We start from the raw sequence: 18,811 nt of genomic DNA, 5'->3' as shown, positions 1-18,811 counted from the left end.
CCAGGCCCGGGTGCGTGGACAGCCCCGCTGACCGGAGCCGGAACTCAGGAGAGCTCTGGGAACCAAGCCAACACAGGGCTGCTTACGAGCAAAGATTTATATACACACGTGTTTGTGTTTGTGCGCACACACGCACGCGCGCACACACACACACACGCAGACGGAGGCTCTTTCTGTGCGGAGGAGCCAGGCACAGTGCAGACACACACACACACACACACACACACGCACACACAGACACACACATACACACGCAGACGGAGGCTCTTTCTGTGCGGAAGACCCTGGAGAAGCCGGGCACAGTGCAGACACACACACACACACTCACACGCACACACACACACTCACACGCACACACACTCACATGCAGACACACACACACACACACACACTCAGAAGGAGGCTCTTTCTGTGCGGAAGACCCTGGAGAAGCCGGGCACAGAGTAGACGCTCACACACACACACACACACACACGCAAGCACACACACACACACACACACACACACACGCAGACGGAGGCTCGTTCTGGGCACAGAGCAGACACAGTGCCTCCAGCTGGCCCCGCCCCCGGAAGACGCACCTCTGGGCCTCTTCTTTCTGCTTCTCTAACTCGATGGTCCTTCGCTCCTGTTCTTTCTGTTTCAGGCGTTCGGCCTCTATGGACTTCTGCTTCTGGAGTTGCTGCTTATTATGTATTTCTCTTAATTCCTACAAAAATCAAGAAACAGGTAACTCATGAGGCGACAGCACTGCCGCTGTCTGTGAGCCACACTTCCCAGCGGAGAGGCCTCGGCATTTAGGCAGAACGTTTCAGAGGTGGAGAGCGAGGCCTCGGGAAACTGCCACCCTCCCCACACTGGCAGGCGGTGCTCCAGGGGCCGCCCGAGGCCGCTGCAGGGAGCCGTGCACACGCCCCGTGCACGCTGCACTCTCCACCAGGGCTCAGAGGCCGCTGCAGGGAGCCGTGCACACGCCCCGTGCACACCGCTCTCCACCAGGGCTCAGAGGCGTGCTAGCCTGGGAAGGGCATTCCTCAGCAATAGCAATGGGACGTGACTGGCTTTAAGACGTGGTGATGATCATGATTGAAACCTCAAGGTCTTGCTGACCATGAAGAACACCAGCCTCCACTGGCTTTGACAGCGCACACACCTCCTCACGTGCCATCTCCACTAAAACCTCACCTCCTCCTCCTGCGCGGCCTTCGAACAAATGGCCATGCCTCTGCTCCATGACCTCCTTCTCCCCACCCAGGCCCGTCTGCCTTCAAATCAGCTCTCAGAGCATCTGCTCTCTTAAAGCCCGTGACGGCGTCGCCGCCCACTCGACCAGCCCGCAGCCACGGGGCGCGAAACGCTGGCCAGGAGCCCTGGGACGTGCCGTCCTGGAACCCTGGGATCTGACCGCGTCAGCAACAATCCCAGGAGCCCGCAGGCCTGCGGGGCTGGCGGCCGGCTGCCGAGGGTCGGGCCCCGTGGCCAGCGGGTCTGTGGGGAGACAGGACTGAGGCCCGCGGCTCTGGCAAGTCCACAGGTGGCTCTTCCTGCCTGGAGCTCCCGCCTCTAGGTTCGCTCCGAGACGGAAGCCCAGGGTCACGTTAACACGTGCTCATTCCTCGAGAAGAGCCCGAGTGGGAGGCTAACCTTTCCCACGCGCTGGGCTCTCTTAAGAGGAAGCCGAACACACGACCCGCATCTGTACCGAGAGGCCCTGCGAGGTCCCGGACCAATGGCTACAAGAAGCGCGTACCTGGAGGTCAGGAGGTGAGGGGGAGACAGGCCTGGGGGACAGGGCCTGGAGGGGGGGAGGGAGGGGGGGAGGGAGCGGGGACGCGGGCACCCGCCAGGCAGGGTGCAGCAGAAAGAGGCGACTTGGCGGCCTGGTCCCGATGGCAGCAGCCCTGGGCACAGGGCTTGCAACTTATGAAGGGCGCCCGGGCGAGCTGGCTGGACAGGGCGGGGCGGGGATGCCACCACTGCAGACGGGGGCAACGATGACGCCTCCTGACTTCACGGCGCTGAGAACAGCCCCCCCACCTCCCCCGGGAAGAAGCCCATTTTCCATCCTCCTCACCGTCAACCATGGGCTGTAAAGCTCTCATGTGATTAAGAAGTCGGCGGGATTCCTTCCCATAGGAATTTGGATTCAGGCATCAACAGGGTTCTCTGATGACACCAATGAGAATGGGATTAATCTCTGAGTCTGCTGTTTCTGAGACAAAGACAAAGCGGGCCGATGCCTGTTGCTGTATGATCTGCACCCTCAGCTCACGGTAACACGCATGTCTGCACACAAGGACGTGCAGGAGTGACACCGGCCACCCGAGTGCCCTGCGAGGCCCCGTCGGCACCGGCGCGGACGGCAGGCTGCTCTCCCGCCAGCCCGGCGCCGGCGCCCTTTAAAAGGCAGGTCCGAGGCCACGGGAGAGTCCCTTCCGATGCTATTTAAATTGCAGCCCCGATGGTGGCAAACTCTGGAACAGAGGAGGGTTTACGGAAATGGACGACAACGAGCAGGTGGGGCACCGCCACAGGCACCGGCAGGCTGACCCCGGTTCCCAGCGGCCGAGGCGGCCGAGCAGCGCAGCGGGCTCCCTCCGCTTGGCCTGTTCCGCCGTAGACGTTTCACTACAAACATGCCTTCCTTCCCTCGGCGTCTGTCATTCAGGTTCTGTTCTCAGCGCGGAATGAACCAGAGGCGTGAGCGGTAAGCAAAGTGACTGAGTGAAAGCCAACACAGAGGCGGCGGAAGGGCAGGAAGGAGCAGCGCTGGTCTGACGCCCAGGAGCCCGAGCGTGTGGAAGAGAAAAGCCACTTCACGCGGGAAACGTGGCCCCAGGCAGAGCGACAGTCACAATCCTCGGCCCCAGGTCCTGGGGGCACTTCTCCCTCCACCGAGGCTCGCTCTGCGCGTTAGCACTCCGCGTCCCTGGCTCCTGGCGCGGGCTGCAGATGCCCTGCACAGGCCACGGGACCAAAGTCACGCCACTGCAGATGCCCTGTACAGGCCACGGGACCAAAGTCACGCCACTGCAGATGCCCTGTACAGGCCACGGGACCCAAGTCACGCCACTGCAGATGCCCTGTACAGGCCACGGGATCCAAGTCACACCACGGCAGATGCCCTGTACGGGCCACGGAATCCAAGTCACACCACGGCAGATGCCCTGTACGGGCCACGGGACCCAAGTCACGCCACTGCAGATGCCCTGTACAGGCCACGGGATCCAAGTCACACCACGGCAGATGCCCTGTACGGGCCACGGAATCCAAGTCACACCACGGCAGATGCCCTGTACGGGCCACGGGACCCAAGTCACGCCACTGCAGATGCCCTGTACAGGCCACGGGATCCAAGTCACACCACGGCAGATGCCCTGTACGGGCCACGGGATCAAAGACACACCACTGCAGATGCCCTGTACGGGCCACGGGACCAAAGTCACGCCACGCTCGAGGCGCATTAGGCGGCTCCATCAAGTGAAAAGCGGGAAGAAGTGAGCTCAGGGCTCAGCTGCGTGCTCTCCCGGAGCGGTCCCCGCGGGGCAGAGCGCGGTGCCCCCGCCTCCCCCTGCCTCCCTGCCCGCAGCAGCCTCGGGACCAGCTGTGTGACGAGACCACCCTCTCCCCGGAGAAAACAGTCCCCGTGCTGCGGTGCTCTTGGTCACACGCTGACGGCGTGTCTGAGGGCGGGGAGATGGCCGGGCCCAGCACGGCCTCTGTGCCACGAGTGACGTGCAGAACGCACTGCTGTCCACACGCAGCCCCGGGGGAGGCCGGCCGCACCCCGAAGCGCAGAACGGCAAGCTGCCGGGCACGTTACAGGTTCCGCCGGGAAGGGGTGACCCTCGGGCACTTCCTGGCTGTCGCTCAGTGACCGGGCTGAAGAGCTGCTGCTTCCGGTCAGGGCCGTTTCATTTCCCGTTGCTCCCAGCGTCCCTCGCAGCACCGACGGCCCCGGGGGGTACACGGAAGGAGACTCCGTTTCTTTGCATCCTTTCTGCATTCAGTGGTCACATTCTCTCATCGCCCGCTGAGTGTTTTCTAACCATCACGGCTCGCAGAGCCGCCCGCTCCCGTGGCAGTGGCGGTGGTTGGACCAGACGTGAGCTTTCTTATGGCACACGGTCCAACCACCGCGACCTCAAGCGAACGCCCAGAGGAAGCTGGGAGCACGGCGTCTCCAGGCGGAGAGTGTGGAGTAGTGTCCGGCCTCCTGTCGTGGGGAAGAAGGAACTCCGTGTTCTTGACCGGCCTTCGGTGCTGGCGCCACCATCCAGCCAGGCTGGTGACGCGGTTCCGTCTTGTGACAACCGAGCGCCCGAAGAAGCTGGCGTGGGACCGCGGCTCGTGCTGCCGGCCTGGAGGACTCGGTGCGGGCTGCCCGCCTCGGTCCAAGGTGGAATGAGACAGGAAGAGGCAGTGCGGCTCCTCAGACAGAGGCGTGGAGCTTGTAACCGCAAGCAAGTTCTTCCGACACTCGGACGGTCACCGAAACCACCGCTGCGTTCGGGAACGCGGGGCCCGATGCCATGGCCCTGGAGGTGGAGCGTGAGACGGGACCTACCTGGTCTTACATCTGAGCCGACACGCGGGCGTGGTGACGGTCTGATGAGGCTGCCACAGGATTGAAAAGCAGTTTCCCGGCCACAGCTCGACAGAGTGCAGCCTCCATGTTTGGTTCTGATCAGCCCATTTGACCCTTGGCAAAAGATGCTTACTCTCAGCATTTAAATGTGCTCTCATTTGCACCAATTTACTGTTCCTGAAATCATGCCTTCTGAGTTATGTCTTTAAACCCATTCCCAGCCGGAATCTCATCGCTATAGAAGGGATGCAGGAAGGTTAGGTGCCAACACCCAGCACAGCGCTTGTGTGTCTTCGTTCCGCGCAGCACTAGCGTCCCAGGAGCCGTGCGCAGCCTGGACCTTCCGTGGTTTATCCCTCCGGCCACTTCAAACCCAGAAGCAGGGCCTCTGCGGCACCGGCCTGCCCACTCCGTGCTCACCTCTCCCGCTTCCACACGCGCACACATCAGCTTTGCTCAGCCGCCTGGTCTGTACGCCAGGTCTGAGTCAGGGTTGAGCGTCCCGCCATCAGCCTCCCGTGCTGCACGCAAAGCCTCCGTCCGGGAAGCCTGCACGTGCAGACGCACGTCTCTGACGTCTCCAGGCGGAGAGCTTCCCGCTAATTTTAAGGTTTGCACTTGATGTGCAGCTTACAGGGAGGGCCTGCGAGGGAATGAGGGGCTAATAAGTGCTTCTAGTAAAATGCTGCCTTCGTCTTGCGTGGAACATGTAGAATATGCTCTTTGGTAAACCTTTTGTTAAAGGTAGACATGCTATGTTGGAGCTAAAACGATTCTTAACCACAAAAATTCTGAAATTCTTAGATCTTTTTCATACATTCTGAAGTTGTTTACCAACTTATTTTGTTTGAAGTGTGACTTTTCCCTCCCCTCCCTCTCCTGCAAAAAAAAGGGGGTGGGTTTCTGCTAATGAATTGAGCAGACATCGAATGTTTCATCCGCTGTGGAACTTAATGTCTGGATACTTGAGCATGTGTTTTATTATGTAATTGATACAATGGTGATGTGTCTCGATGTTAGTTCAACCAGATATGTATACTGTTTGGGCATGTGTGGCTATATCTCTGTGGGAGGAATAATTTGTCAGTGTTTACCAGCTTATAAAAATTTAATGCGAGAGCTTAAACATCTAAATAAATGAGATGCATTTATCATTTAAAAAAAAAGAAGTGAATTTAAAGAATCTACAGGGAAAAATCATGCCAATGAGGTAGTTTGAAAAACAATTTTAAATGTATCAGATACATGAAGGCAGATATTTAAAAACTAAAGCGCACCGATGCGTTCGCACATCAGCATCCGAGGCAGGCGGAGCCTGTCTTTGGAACCGGCTGCAGAAGCTGCAGCTCCGAGCTCCTCGCGGAAATGGGGCCATGAAACAACAGACGTCACAGCAAGGAACAGACGCTGGCATCTTAGGATCCAGATCTAAGACTGCAACGCCTTTCTATCGTCTCCGCCACGCCACCTGCTGGACCACGATCGCTGTCAGACAACCAAGATGCCGCAAACGCAGGCGTCCGGCCCGTCCTCCCCTTTCTCGCACTGGGAGGGTAAGCTGGCATGAACCAAGACACGCAGGACACAGGATTCTTAAGCTGCTAACTTGTTCAAAGTTGAACTTAGAAGAGGCCCTCTTCAGAATGCAGGAACACGTACTGCACACGGCTGGTGTCTTGCGCCGAGGCCCGAGGGCCCCGGGGACCGAGCGGAGCCGAGGGCTGCCCTGTCGCTCCTTCCTTCCCAACAGTTGAAAAGCCCCGAGCACAGTGACGTTACCGAAGAGCGCCCTTTCATCTCCAGGGAAAGCGCTGGAGGCGTCACTAACTTGGTTCCTTGGGAAAGGACAGAACTATTGGGAGACCAGCTCAGAAAAGCGTCACCAGTTCTGTCAGCTGCTGCTGGTGGTCAGGACCCTGCAAATGCCATTCAATCGTGTCAGTTACTTCTCTATTAAAACCAAGATAAAAACCGAACCAGTACAAAATTGCTAAGAATCAAAACTCAGTATCTCACGGGTGGGTCTCCCTAAAACTAATGACTCGTGTCTTGGCTGCATATTTCTCCAACAATAGGATATCGAGTACAACTTTGCTGATTTTTCTTCTATGAGTTCTATTCAAGGGTCTGATATGTCTTACACTAGACATAGTGTGTAATAATTTAACCTACCTCCTAATAACAGTATGATACCTTTCTTAGGAAGTAAGAAATTACGAAATGTTCATTAAAGAAGTGTTAGCTACATGTCACAAACAAATACAGGGAAGATAAAACTCCCGTAAGTGTGAAGTGGATATACATTAAAATGAGGTCTTCATCACCAACAATGCCCACAGAATTCTGGGAAACAGCAGTTTCGTAACCAGGGCCGTGCGCAAGCTCTGGCTCGCGAGCACCACTGAGCCGCTCGCCAAAGGGGGGCGTGGGCCTCCTCCTGCAGAGAACTCTGACTTTCAAAGCGCTTTGATCAAACAGATCACGAACCTCCGTAAGAAAATGACGGGCAAATAAAGATCCTATCTTGTATTAAGATAAGTGAAAACCAGCTTCTGTTAACTTGATCCCTTCACCCGAGGAGGGAGCGCACTCCTTCCCCGGAGAATGGAGATGTTATCGCCATAAAACATCTCCGGGCAGCTCTGGCGCGCAGCCAAGTGTCTCTAAAGCCATCGCTTGACAAATTAAATGCTGGAGAAGCCAGCTTCTGCCTCAGAGCCTGGCCCGCTGCCGAGTTCGCGGAGCCGGCTGCTCTGGGCTGTGCGGGGCACAGGGCCACTTGACCTGAACACTGACGGCTCGGCTCCCTGCTTCTGGAGACACGCACAGTGAGGTGCCGCGTGAAGTGGGGTCACTGGAGAGAAAGCAGCACCCCTGCACAGTATGACGGGACTCCTTTCAGAGACGCCCGCGCAGACGCTGGCGCAGAGAGGGCCCCGCAGAGCGCGCTCACGGGCATTTCCTGCTCATTCGGGCTAACTTTTTTGGAGGAGAACTCTGCTTCTGGTTTTTGCCTCAGGCTGTCTCAGAAAAGAGACAAAATTAGTATACCTTACTTACTTGAAGTTCATGAGCTCAACCCCATTAAATCTAAATCAGGAGACATCTTTTAATTTATAATAATTTTCTTCGTGTTAATATTAAATTGGAAACTGATCTAGGCACCAGCATCACAAACACGGGTGTTGCTCTGTCTGAATCTAATGCCTACGTAAGTGCTTTTACATAAACCAGCCTCACTTATTTGTCACCCGGGAGTATTACGTAGCACACAATATCAGAATTTTCAAAAAGCCTTTGGGTCTTAAATTACAGTAACTTAGCCCAATTAAGAGGCTGCAAAACAAATCGAAAGCTACTTTTACAAGCCAATTACCAAACCCCACAAGGACAGGGCAGTCAGTCCCTGTGTGAAAGCCTGAAAAACCGCTGTATTACAAAACCGAGAAACTGCACCGAAATCAGGGTCAACTGATATTCCACTCACCACAAAACCATAAAGCATGTTCACTCCTCACCCATAAGCAGCAGGAGTACAGAAACGGTGATGGTTATTTAAATTCTAAGACATGTTTAAATAGGACCTCTAACCCGGGGTCAGCACTCAACCAAACACAAGTCCAATTCCCTGCAGCACAGCCGGCTGCCAACAGGAATGCACTGGGGAGGGTGTGCATATGGGGTGTGTGTGTGTGCGCATGTGCGTGTGTACACAACATGTGTGTGCACGTATATGTGCGTGTGAAGGGGTCAGGAAACAGGTGGACAGAGAGGGAAAGAGCCGGAAGATGCTGTCCTCTTGGCAGCAGGAAGAGCTTGTGAAGAACCCGCTCTCACGCGCCCTCACATCCCCAGAAAGAGAAAGCGGGCTCCATTTTGTCTGGAAAATCTAAGTTTCCCTGAGATGCCTGAGCTTTATTTACAAGGCAATATCCCATTATTTTGAATGCATGTCCATCTGAAGGATACAATGGTCAGAGGTTTGGCTAAACAAGGGAATCGAAAGGAACGTAGGTTTTTCTAAAGACTGAGATCTGCCCTGGCCGGTGGCCCACTGATGGTGTCATCCCTGCACCTAAACGTTTCTGTTCGATTCCCGGTCGGGGCACGGGCAGGGGCAACAGACTGAGTTTTGCCTTTTCCCAGATCACCTTTTCTTAAATGTTTTTAAAATCTCATAAACAAAGTAACCCACACCCTAACTAACAACACTCCCCCGCCGGCCACAGCGGCACCGGGGCTGGCACCGAACCCGGCACGGCAGCTGCCGGCTCTTCTGGGCCTCGGAGTGTCCTGCTCGTTTCCACGTTCACGGGATCTGCGCCAAGTTCCCACGCACACGCACTGTGAGTGAGCCGGAGACTTATCTCTTCTGGGAAAGGGGCTTTTCAAAATGACCCGCAGGTACAAATAAAACTTAATCTCGAACAAAACAAGACAGCAAACCATGGAACAGCCCAACATCATTTACGGTGCGAGAAAGCGGCCCATTCTCTGAATTCCCACGACTGGCCTCGCCGTCCCTGCTCCTCCTTCTGGGTCTCTCCTGTCCTCAGTTTCCCCGCACGCGCCTCCCGAGCACGCTCCTCCCGACGTCTGCCCTGCAGCTCTCTCCAGCGTGGCTCCCTCCCGGCCGCTGACACGGGGCCTGCGCTGCCCTGGCAGGGAACTGCCTGCCAGGAAAGCCGGTGTCTGAAGCCAAGAGCCGCCTCACGGGCCTGCCCACAGCCCGGTCCGGGGACGGCTTGGAGGCGGCTGTCACCCAGGCAGGAAGCATGCTGCCAGAACCGCCGGCTCGAAGGTAAGCCCGATGGCCCACGAACGTGAGGAATGTAATTCCTGATTCTGAGTTCATCCTACACATTCTGTTTTGTTAAGATACAAAATACCGTCCACCTTTGCAACAGTACACCGACTCAGTTTCTCGTGTGATGGATCGCGCACAGGGCCAGTCACCGGGCGGTCTCTTCCCGACGGCGGCACCCGTGGCAGACGCACTGGCCCACACGGCCCGCTGTAAAGACGAGCGGGCTGTGCCTCCCCAGCTGGCAACCAGGAGCGTCCACCATCGCACACAGTGTGTCAAGAGGGAAGACTCACTCAGACAAGACGATTAATTTTAATTAACTAATCATTACTAACTTTGACAAAGAAAGCTTAGCACACAGACACACGCGCACGCACACACACACACACACACACACACACACTCTGTGTAAGTACAGGAGCCAAGTGAAAAGAAATCACTAAGTTGGCTCAAAAAAATTTCCCCTAAGAGCACTTTCCTGGAATTGTACAATTGAGAAAACTGTATTACCTATCATTGGGGGGAAAAAGAAAAGCACAAATATCTTAACTCAGATTCTAGAAAATTTAGCCTGGAATCTCAATTCAAAGGTCAACTAAAAATCTCAAATATGCTTCCTAATTTTTCTATTTTTAATAAAAAATAATAGGAGTTTTACTTTTTTCTTAGTTACAAAAGCTAAATTAGCTGAAGTCAGTACAAAGGATTTTAAGTTATAAAAGGAAAATGAGTCCCTGAAAAAAACGTATAAAATGCAATTTCATATCAGAATGTAATTACTAAAAGCTCCACTATCTACTTCAGCCTAAAGTCTGTGGTCACTGCTGATGGGGAATGAAGTGCGTGCGCTCTGGGCTTACTGTCAGGGTCACACTCTTCAGGGGACGAGGCTGTGCAGTGAAACTGAAGGCACCCAATCAGAGGGGGACGGGACAACCGTCTTCCACTCCCCTCCGAGCTCTGGCATTTTCTGAACTTGGTGCAAATGGGACAAATTCACACACCACTTCCGGACAGAGACAAAGCAATCACTCCACTGAACAATAAACTTAAAATAAAAGGCAACAAAATAAAGACCTACATTCCAGGACAATCCTGAAGATACAAAGTGGCAGAAAAACTCTTGGTTTTAAAAGAGAACACAGCCCCTCTCCAGCCGTCTTCAAAGACCCCAAGGAAGGGGAGCTCTCGCACCTGGCGTTGGCGTTCACCCTGCCGTAGTTAGCCACAGACAACGGGGGGGGGGGGGGGGACGCACAGGGACGGACTCAGCTCACACGGGCGCCACGCGGGGCCACTCACTCCCCATCATCTAGAGATGCCAGAATCACTTCCCCGTGTGAGAGGAGAGACATGCGTTCAGACTGTCTGACGTCCAACCAGCCTGATGGATCTCACGCCCGGGACTGAGTACCGTGCGCCGCCCGGGCTGGCGGGACGGGAGAGGGCAGGGCGGGCAGGCCCGCACGGTACCTTCAGCTGGTTGTTGAAAATGTCGATCTCCTGCAGTTTGGATCTCGTTTCCTTCTCAACTTCATCCAGCTGCTCTCGGAGCTGCTGGCGAGCCAGTTCTTTTGCTTCTAAGGCCCTTTTGAGCGTAAGGAGTGAGTCTCCTGTTTCGGAAAAACATCGCAAGGTAAGAAAACCACCTGGCGGCGAGGAAACGGTTTTTACTTTTCTTTCAAGTGAGGAAATTCTCGTCAGTAAAAGCGAAAGGACAGCAACACCTACTGTGCAGGCTGTTCTGCTGCACCTGCTTCAGCTGGTCATGGAGCAGCTGCTTCTCGGGGATCAGCCTTCCGAGCATCTGCTGGGCCTCCTGCGGGGGAGCAAGGGCGGTGAGTGAGGGAGGGCCCGGGCCAGGCTGACCCTCCACACAGACCTCAGTCCGTCTGTGCCCCAAAGACTCCCACCCGCAGCCCAGGCCTCGGGGTGAACCGCGTGCCGTCGCCAGTGGGGGCGCGTCCTACTTTCTTCCAGGAGCTCGCTGTTCGTCAAATGCTTTGCGCTGAGATCAAGCTGAGATGGTCATAGCTCCCTCGATATTTCTTAAACTTTTATTGACTTCCTGCCTGTTTATAAGCTTTAAAAAGTGTACTTGGCGAGACATTAAAGTACCGGTTTCTCCGCGGCGCTGGGCCGGGGGCGGGGTTTAACGGGAACTAGCTGCTGTGAACGTGGCTCTGTAATGGGCCCCGCAGAGGCCGACCACACGCGGGAAGCTGGACACAAACCAGAGTTCCAGCCTGGCACGGGGCTGCCACAGGGCGCCCCACACTCGGAAAGGAGCTGCCATTTCAAGGCGCACCACAATTCCTGAAACAACTATTTTTTAACCGACATGAGAAAAAGCCCACATCACACGGGACAAGGCTATGTCATGGATGACTTGCCAAGCACTGGACCTGCTTAAGTTCAGCTGAAATCACCCTAACAGTTTCTGTACGTTTCAGTAAAATGACAGCCTTCCAGTGTATAATGAGGAATATTTAACTTCTACTTTTACCTACATTTAAAAAAAAAATCTCTCTATATTGGCTTTTGGTTTGAAAAAACAGAAGTATCTTTAAAAATGTTTTTCATCCGGGTTCAGAGCCAGTCTTCTGGAACAACCACCCTCAGACACCCTGGCTTGCGTGTCAGCAGTCACTGAGTGCCGCATGTGTGAGGAGCAGCGGGGTTTAGGAGCTGCACAGGGAGGAGCTGGAATGATCTTCTCGTGTGAACAATCCACACACACAGCCAATCTGGACAAAACAGGTCGTTCCCCAAAAGCCACGAGCTCCTCCCGTCTCCCCGGACGAAGGCAGGCCGCCTCCAGCACCAGTCTCTCCGGAACCACGTCAAACCGTGAGCAGCACCAAGAAGCGTGGCTCAGACCACTCAGCTCCTCTTACGCATGTAAATGTGACAGCCCATGTGGCTAAATACGGCAAAACCACATGAAGGGCTCCCTGACTCACTGGCACAGCAAGGACCCCTCGTTCCAGGAAGGAAAGGGAGCCCCTGTCTCAAAGCCTACCATGACCTGGATTTCTTCAAACATGTCTTATTTTTTACTTCACCACATTTTCAGGAACCCTGATTTATATTTTATTATCAACTAGAGGCCTGGGGCACAAAGTCATGCATGGGTGGGGACCAGCTGGCTCACCCCCATTGGGGCTAGGCCGGCCAGGGGGAGGGGCTGCGGGTGGTTGGCCAGTCAGACCCGCCCCATGGTCGAACTCCCAATTGAGGAGAAGATTTGCATATTAGCCTTTTATTATATAGGACTAGAGGCCCGGTACACGAAATTAGTGCACAGGAGCCCAGCCTGAACCCTCTCACAATCCAGGACTGCTGGCTCCCAACTGCTCGCCTGCCTGCCTTCCTGATCACCCCCTAACCACTCCCCTGCCAGCCTGATTGATGCCTAACTACTTCCCTGCCAGCCTGTTTGCCCCTAACTGCCCTCCCCTGCAGGTGTGGTCCCCCCAACTGCCCTTCCCTGCAGGCCTGGTCCTCCCAACTGTCCTCCCCTGCAGGCCTGGGTCCCCCCCAAATGCCCTTCCCTGCAGGCCCAGTCGCCCCCCATGTCCCTCCTCTGCCAGCCTGGTCACCCCTAACTGCCCTCCCCTGCAGGCTTGATTGCCCGCAATTGCCCTCCCTTGCAGGCCTGGTCCCTCCCAACTGCCCTCCCCTGCTGGCCATCTTGTGGTGGCCATCTTGTGTCCACATGGGGGCAGCCATCTTGTGTGTTGGAGTGATGGTCAATCTGCATATTACTCTTTTATTAGATAGGATAGAGGCCTGGTGCACGGGTGGGGGCCAGCTGGTTTGCCCTGAATGGTGTCCCAGATCAGGGTGGGGGTTCCCTTGGGGCATGGGGCGGCCTGGGCAAGGGGCCTGAGGTGGTTTGCAGGCCGGCCACACCCCCTGGCGACCCAAGCGGAGGCCCTGGTATCTGGGATTTATTTATCTTCTATAATTGAAACTTTGAAGCCTTGAGCAAAGGCCAGGGCAGGCCAGGGCTGCAGGAAGCTTGCCTTCATCCATCGCCAGGGGCAACTCAAACCTCCTGCTCTCTCCAGCTCCGTGGCCGCCGCCATTTTTGTTGGGATTTATTTATCTTCTATAATTGAAACTTTGTAGCCTTGAGCGGAGATCAGGGCCGGCCAGGAAGCTTGCCTTCCTCCATTGCCAGGGGCAACCCAAGCCTCCTGCTCTCTCCAGATCCAAGGCTGCCGCCATTTTTGTTGGGATTTATTTATCTTCTATAATTGAAACTTTGTAGCCTTGAGCGGAGGCCAAGGCCGGCCAGAGTGGGCGGGAAGCTTGGCTTCCTCCATTGCTGGGGAAACCCAAGCCTCCTGCTCGCTCCGTGGCCACAGCCATCTTGGTTGGGTTAATTTGCATACTCTCTCCTGATTGGCTGATGGGCATGGCTTGTGGGCGTAGCAGAGGTACGGTCAATTTGCATGTTTCTCTTTTATTAGTGTAGATAAGTGAACATGCTAAGTGTCAATCTTAAATAATAAAAGTGTGTTTGGTGCGATAATGAATAAGCACATGGCCTTCACTCCTAAGTTTTCCAAGGGAATGTTTTATGAAACTGCTCATAAAGAGTTAATGAAAGACAGAGAGAGCTGGGATAATGTTTTCAAGCCATCTGTGGCAGTGAACATCTGATACTATTACGTTATGTCTCCAACTGATTGGGACTTCCAAGAACCTGAAACAACTGACAGGACTGAAGAGAAACCCACATGTAGAAAATGACAGAGTCCAACACCCTCTCCCAGCAGCCGAAGGAAGTCACAAACCAGTGAGGACGTGGAAGACACCCCGCCATGAATCAGCGTGATCTGGCTGCCGTTACGGGGCACTCCACCCAACCACGAGGGCACATTCTTTACAAGTGACAGGCAAGATTCACCAAGACAGATCCTATGCTGAGCCATAAAGCAATCAGAAAGATATCTGGAAAAATTCCAAATATTTGGAGTTTAAACAGCATAATTCTAAATAACTCATCAAAGGAAAAATGACAAAAGAAATAAAAAATATTTTGAATTGAATGAATATGAAAACACTACACATTTAAAGTTTTGTGTAATATGGCTACAACAATACTTAGAGGGAAATTTATGGCTTAAAATGTTTATATCAGAAATGAAGAAAGGTCCAAATTCAATCATGTAAGTTTCCCCTTTATGAAACTAAAAATAAGCAAATTAAACTCAATGTTGATAGAAGGAAATAAAAAGCCTCAATAAATGAAACAGAAAATGAACATACCATAGAGAAAAAAAATAATAGAAATAAAGGCTTTAAAAAATCAATACAACCAATAAACTTCTAGCAAAAACTGATGAAGAAAAGGATGAGGAAGAAGGGAAGAGAGAATTAAGAGAAGGAAGAGGGGAAGGGAGAGGAGAAGGAAGAGGAAGAGATGGGGAGGGAGAGAGAAAATACAAAATTTCAGTACCAGGAATGAAAGACGTGACATTACTACAGATACTACAGACTTCTAAAGAATAATAAGAGAATGCTGTAAATAACTTTATACAAATAAATTTGATTACTTAGAGGAACAGGACAAAGTCATTGAAAGACAGAAATTATCAAAAGACTCAAGAAGAAACAGAGAATCTGAGGAGCCCTACAACTATTGAATAAATTTTTGCCCTAGGTGGTTTGGCTCAGTGGATAGTGTCAGCCTGCGGACTGAAGGGTCCTGGGTTTGATTCCAGCCAACGGACATGCCCGGGTTGCGGGCTCGATCCCCGGTGGGGGCATGCAGGATGCAGCCAATGGATGATTCTCTCTTGTCATTCATGTTTCTATCTCTCGCTCTCCCTTCCTCTCTGAAGTCAATAAAAGAAATATATTTTTAAAAATAAATAAATAATAATAATAATAAATTTTTTGCAATTAAAAGTCCTACCATACAGAAAACTCTCAGCACAGAAGGCTTCGCTGGTGAATGCCACTCAAAGAAGAAATACCATTTCAACACAAACGTTTTTAGAAAATAGGGAAAAAAGGATACTCTCCAGCTTGTTTTCGTATTGATTACCCTGAGACCAAAACTAGACAAGGACATTACAAGAAGACTATCAACTAATATTTCTCATGAATTTCAATGAAAAATCTTTAATAACAGCAAACTGAATCTTATAAAATATTTTTTAAATGACAATACATCATGACCAAGTGTGGTTTATTGCAGAAACAGAAGGTAGTCTAACATTCAAATTTCAACCAAAGTAAGCCATTGTACAGGTGGGGCAAAAGGAGGTCTACAGTTGAGTACTGGAAAGTTTATTCTTGTATTGTTATTTAATAATTTCACATTATTTTCCATATACTAGTAAACAACTCTAAGCCTACTTTTGCCCCCCTCTGTATTAAAGAAAACAAACGGCGCCGAAACCGGTTTGGCTCAGTGGATAGAGCGTCGGCCTGCGGACTCAAGGGTCCCAGGTTTGATTCCGGTCAAGGGCATGTACCTTGGTTGCGGGCACATCCCCAGTAGGGGGTGTGCAAGAGGCAGCTGATCGATGTTTCTCTCTCATCGATGTTTCTAACTCTCTATCCCTCTCTCTTCCTCTCTGTAAAAAATCAATAAAATATATTAAAGAAAACAAACGGGGAAAACATGTAAACATCTCAACCAAAACAGGAAAAAAGTTACCCAATCAGACACCTGTTCCTGACCACCGCTCTCAGCAGAAAGGGGGGGGGGAAGTCCCTCGACCTGAAAAGGGGCAGCTACCAGCAAACCTGCAGTTAGCACCGTCCTTAATGGTGAGACTGAAGCCTTTCCCCTAAGGTCAAAACCAGGCCTCTCACCATTTCTACCCACAACAGCACTGGAGGCTGTGATCAATGCAGTTCGGACAAATAAATAAATACAAACGTCAATGGAAGGTAGACAGACTGGAAATAAGAAATAGCTGTCTTCATTTGCAAACAATGAACTATGTACACAGAAACTCTAAGGAATACGAATGTTAAGCAATATCATAGATATGAGGTCAGTATATAGCAATAAATTATATTTTTATATATTGGCATCAAATAATAGGAAATTGAAATAACATCCAAAACCATGACATACTTAGGGGTAAACTTTACAAAATATGTACAAGACTTATACACTAAAAACTACAAAACACTGTTTAGAGAAATTTAAAACAACTGAAATAAAATTGAGAAATACTAGTATACCATAAGACTCAATATTGTCAAGATGTCGATTCTTCCCAAATTGATTTATAAAATCAATGAAACACCAATCAAAATTCTAAGTGTCTTTGTAAAAATTAACAAGCTGATTCTAAAACTTATGTGGCATTGTAAAGGATCTAAACTAGCCAAAGTAGTGTGAAGAAAAAAAAGAATATTGAAGATCTCAGAGTAAGTGGTTTAAAAAATTATTATAAAGCTACAATTATCAACAGAGTAAGGTCCCGGTGAAAGAAAAGACACAGATCAAGGGAGCAGAGTCTAGAAAAGACCTTGACAAATACGATCAATTGATTTTCAACAAGCTGCCATGGTAATTCAGTGGGGAAATGATAGTATTTTTAATAAATGTAGTTAGACCAACTAGGTACTAGTATGGAGAAAAATGAACCTTACCCTTCACCTTCTACTTACATAAAAATCGACTTGAAATGAATCATAGACCTAAGCATGAAAATACAACTACGAAACCACTGGAAGAAAACAGAAGAGACAATATCTGCAATCTTAGGCTAGCCGAGGATTTTTTTAGATAGAACACAAAAACCATGAACCATAAAAGAAAAACTTAATAAGATTTATCAAAATTTAAAACTTTAAAAAGCACCATTAGAAAAAAAAAAAAAAAAGGCAAACCACAGACTGGGAAAAAATATTTGCAAGTCATATATCTGACAAAGGACTTGTTAAAAGAATAAAAAACTCATAAAAACAACCCAATAAGAAAATGGGCAAAAGATTTGTTCACAAAAAGACATACACAAGAAGACACATGCCAATACCCATAGGAAGTGATGCCCAATGGCATTAGCTTCAGGAAAATGCAAATTAATGCCACTGTCAGACACTGTTCCACACCAAGTGGAAATGTTAAAGCAAAAAATGATAACAATGCCAAGTGTCGGCAAGGATGAGGAACAACTGAACCGCTCGTGCACCGCTGGTGAGAATGCAAGATGTACAACCGCTCCTACACCGCTGGTGAGAATGCAAGATGTACAACCGCTCATGCACCGCTGGTGAGAATGCAAGATGTACAACCGCTCGTACACCGCTGGTGAGAATGCAAGATGTACAACCGCTCGTACACCGCTGGTGAGAATGCAAGATGTACAACCGCTCCTACACCGCTGGTGAGAATGCAAGATGTACAACCGCTCATGCACCGCTGCTGAGAATGCAAGATGTACAACCACTCGTACACCGCTGCTGAGAATACAAGATGTACAACCACTCGTACACCGCTGGTGAGAATGCAAGATGTACAACCGCTCATACACCGCTGGTGAGAATGCAAGATGTACAACCGCTCCTACACCGCTGGTGAGAATGCAAGATGTACAACCGCTCATACACCGCTGGTGAGAATGCAAGATGTACAACCGCTCATACACCGCTGGTGAGAATGCAAGATGTACAACCGCTCCTACACCGCTGGTGAGAATGCAAGATGTACAACCGCTCGTGCACCGCTGGTGAGAATGCAAGATGTACAACCGCTCATGCACCGCTGGTGAGAATGCAAGATGTACAACCGCTCATACACCGCTGGTGAGAATGCAAGATGTGCAACCGCTCATGCACCGCTGGTGAGAATGCAAGATGTGCAACCGTTCATACACCGCTGGTGAGAATGCAAGATGTACAACCACTCGTGCACCGCTGGTGAGAATGCAAGATGTACAACCGCTCGTGCACCGCTGGTGAGAATGCAAGATGTACAACCGCTCGTGCACCGCTGGTGAGAATGCAAGATGTACAACCGCTCGTGCACCGCTGGTGAGAATGCAAGATGTACAACCGCTCATACACCGCTGGTGAGAATGCAAGATGTACAACCGCTCATGCACCGCTGGTGAGAATGCAAGATGTACAACCGCTCATACACCGCTGGTGAGAATGCAAGATGTACAACCGCTCATACACCGCTGGTGAGAATGCAAGATGTACAACCGCTCATACACCGCTGGTGAGAATGCAAGATGTACAACCGCTCATACACCGCTGGTGAGAATGCAAGATGTACAACCGCTCGTACACCGCTGGTGAGAATGCAAGATGTACAACCGCTCATACACCGCTGGTGAGAATGCAAGATGTACAACCGCTCGTGCACCGCTGGTGAGAATGCAAGATGTACAACCGCTCATACACCGCTGGTGAGAATGCAAGATGTACAACCG

The 18,811-nt window shown here is 51.4% G+C and overlaps 1 protein-coding gene across 2 annotated transcripts in view; it reads right to left on the bottom strand.

Annotated features, from left to right (window-relative positions):
• Positions 1-18,811, bottom strand: part of ITSN1 (intersectin 1) — a 155,536-nt gene that overhangs the window by 61,416 nt on the left and 75,309 nt on the right. For both annotated transcript variants that reach the window (XM_054713510.1, XM_054713508.1), the window contains exons 15-17: positions 11,127-11,214; positions 10,869-11,008; positions 582-709 (exon numbers count right to left, since the gene is read on the bottom strand). In XM_054713510.1, coding sequence (XP_054569485.1) covers positions 582-709; positions 10,869-11,008; positions 11,127-11,214 — 356 coding nt within the window. The remainder of the gene's footprint in view (positions 1-581; positions 710-10,868; positions 11,009-11,126; positions 11,215-18,811) is intronic.

Source organism: Eptesicus fuscus, chromosome 3, assembly GCF_027574615.1.
Source record: "Eptesicus fuscus isolate TK198812 chromosome 3, DD_ASM_mEF_20220401, whole genome shotgun sequence".
Classification (NCBI taxonomy): domain Eukaryota; kingdom Metazoa; phylum Chordata; class Mammalia; order Chiroptera; family Vespertilionidae; genus Eptesicus; species Eptesicus fuscus.
The sequence above is the reverse complement of the archived record's forward strand: the minus strand, read 5'-3'. Positions and strand labels throughout refer to the sequence as shown.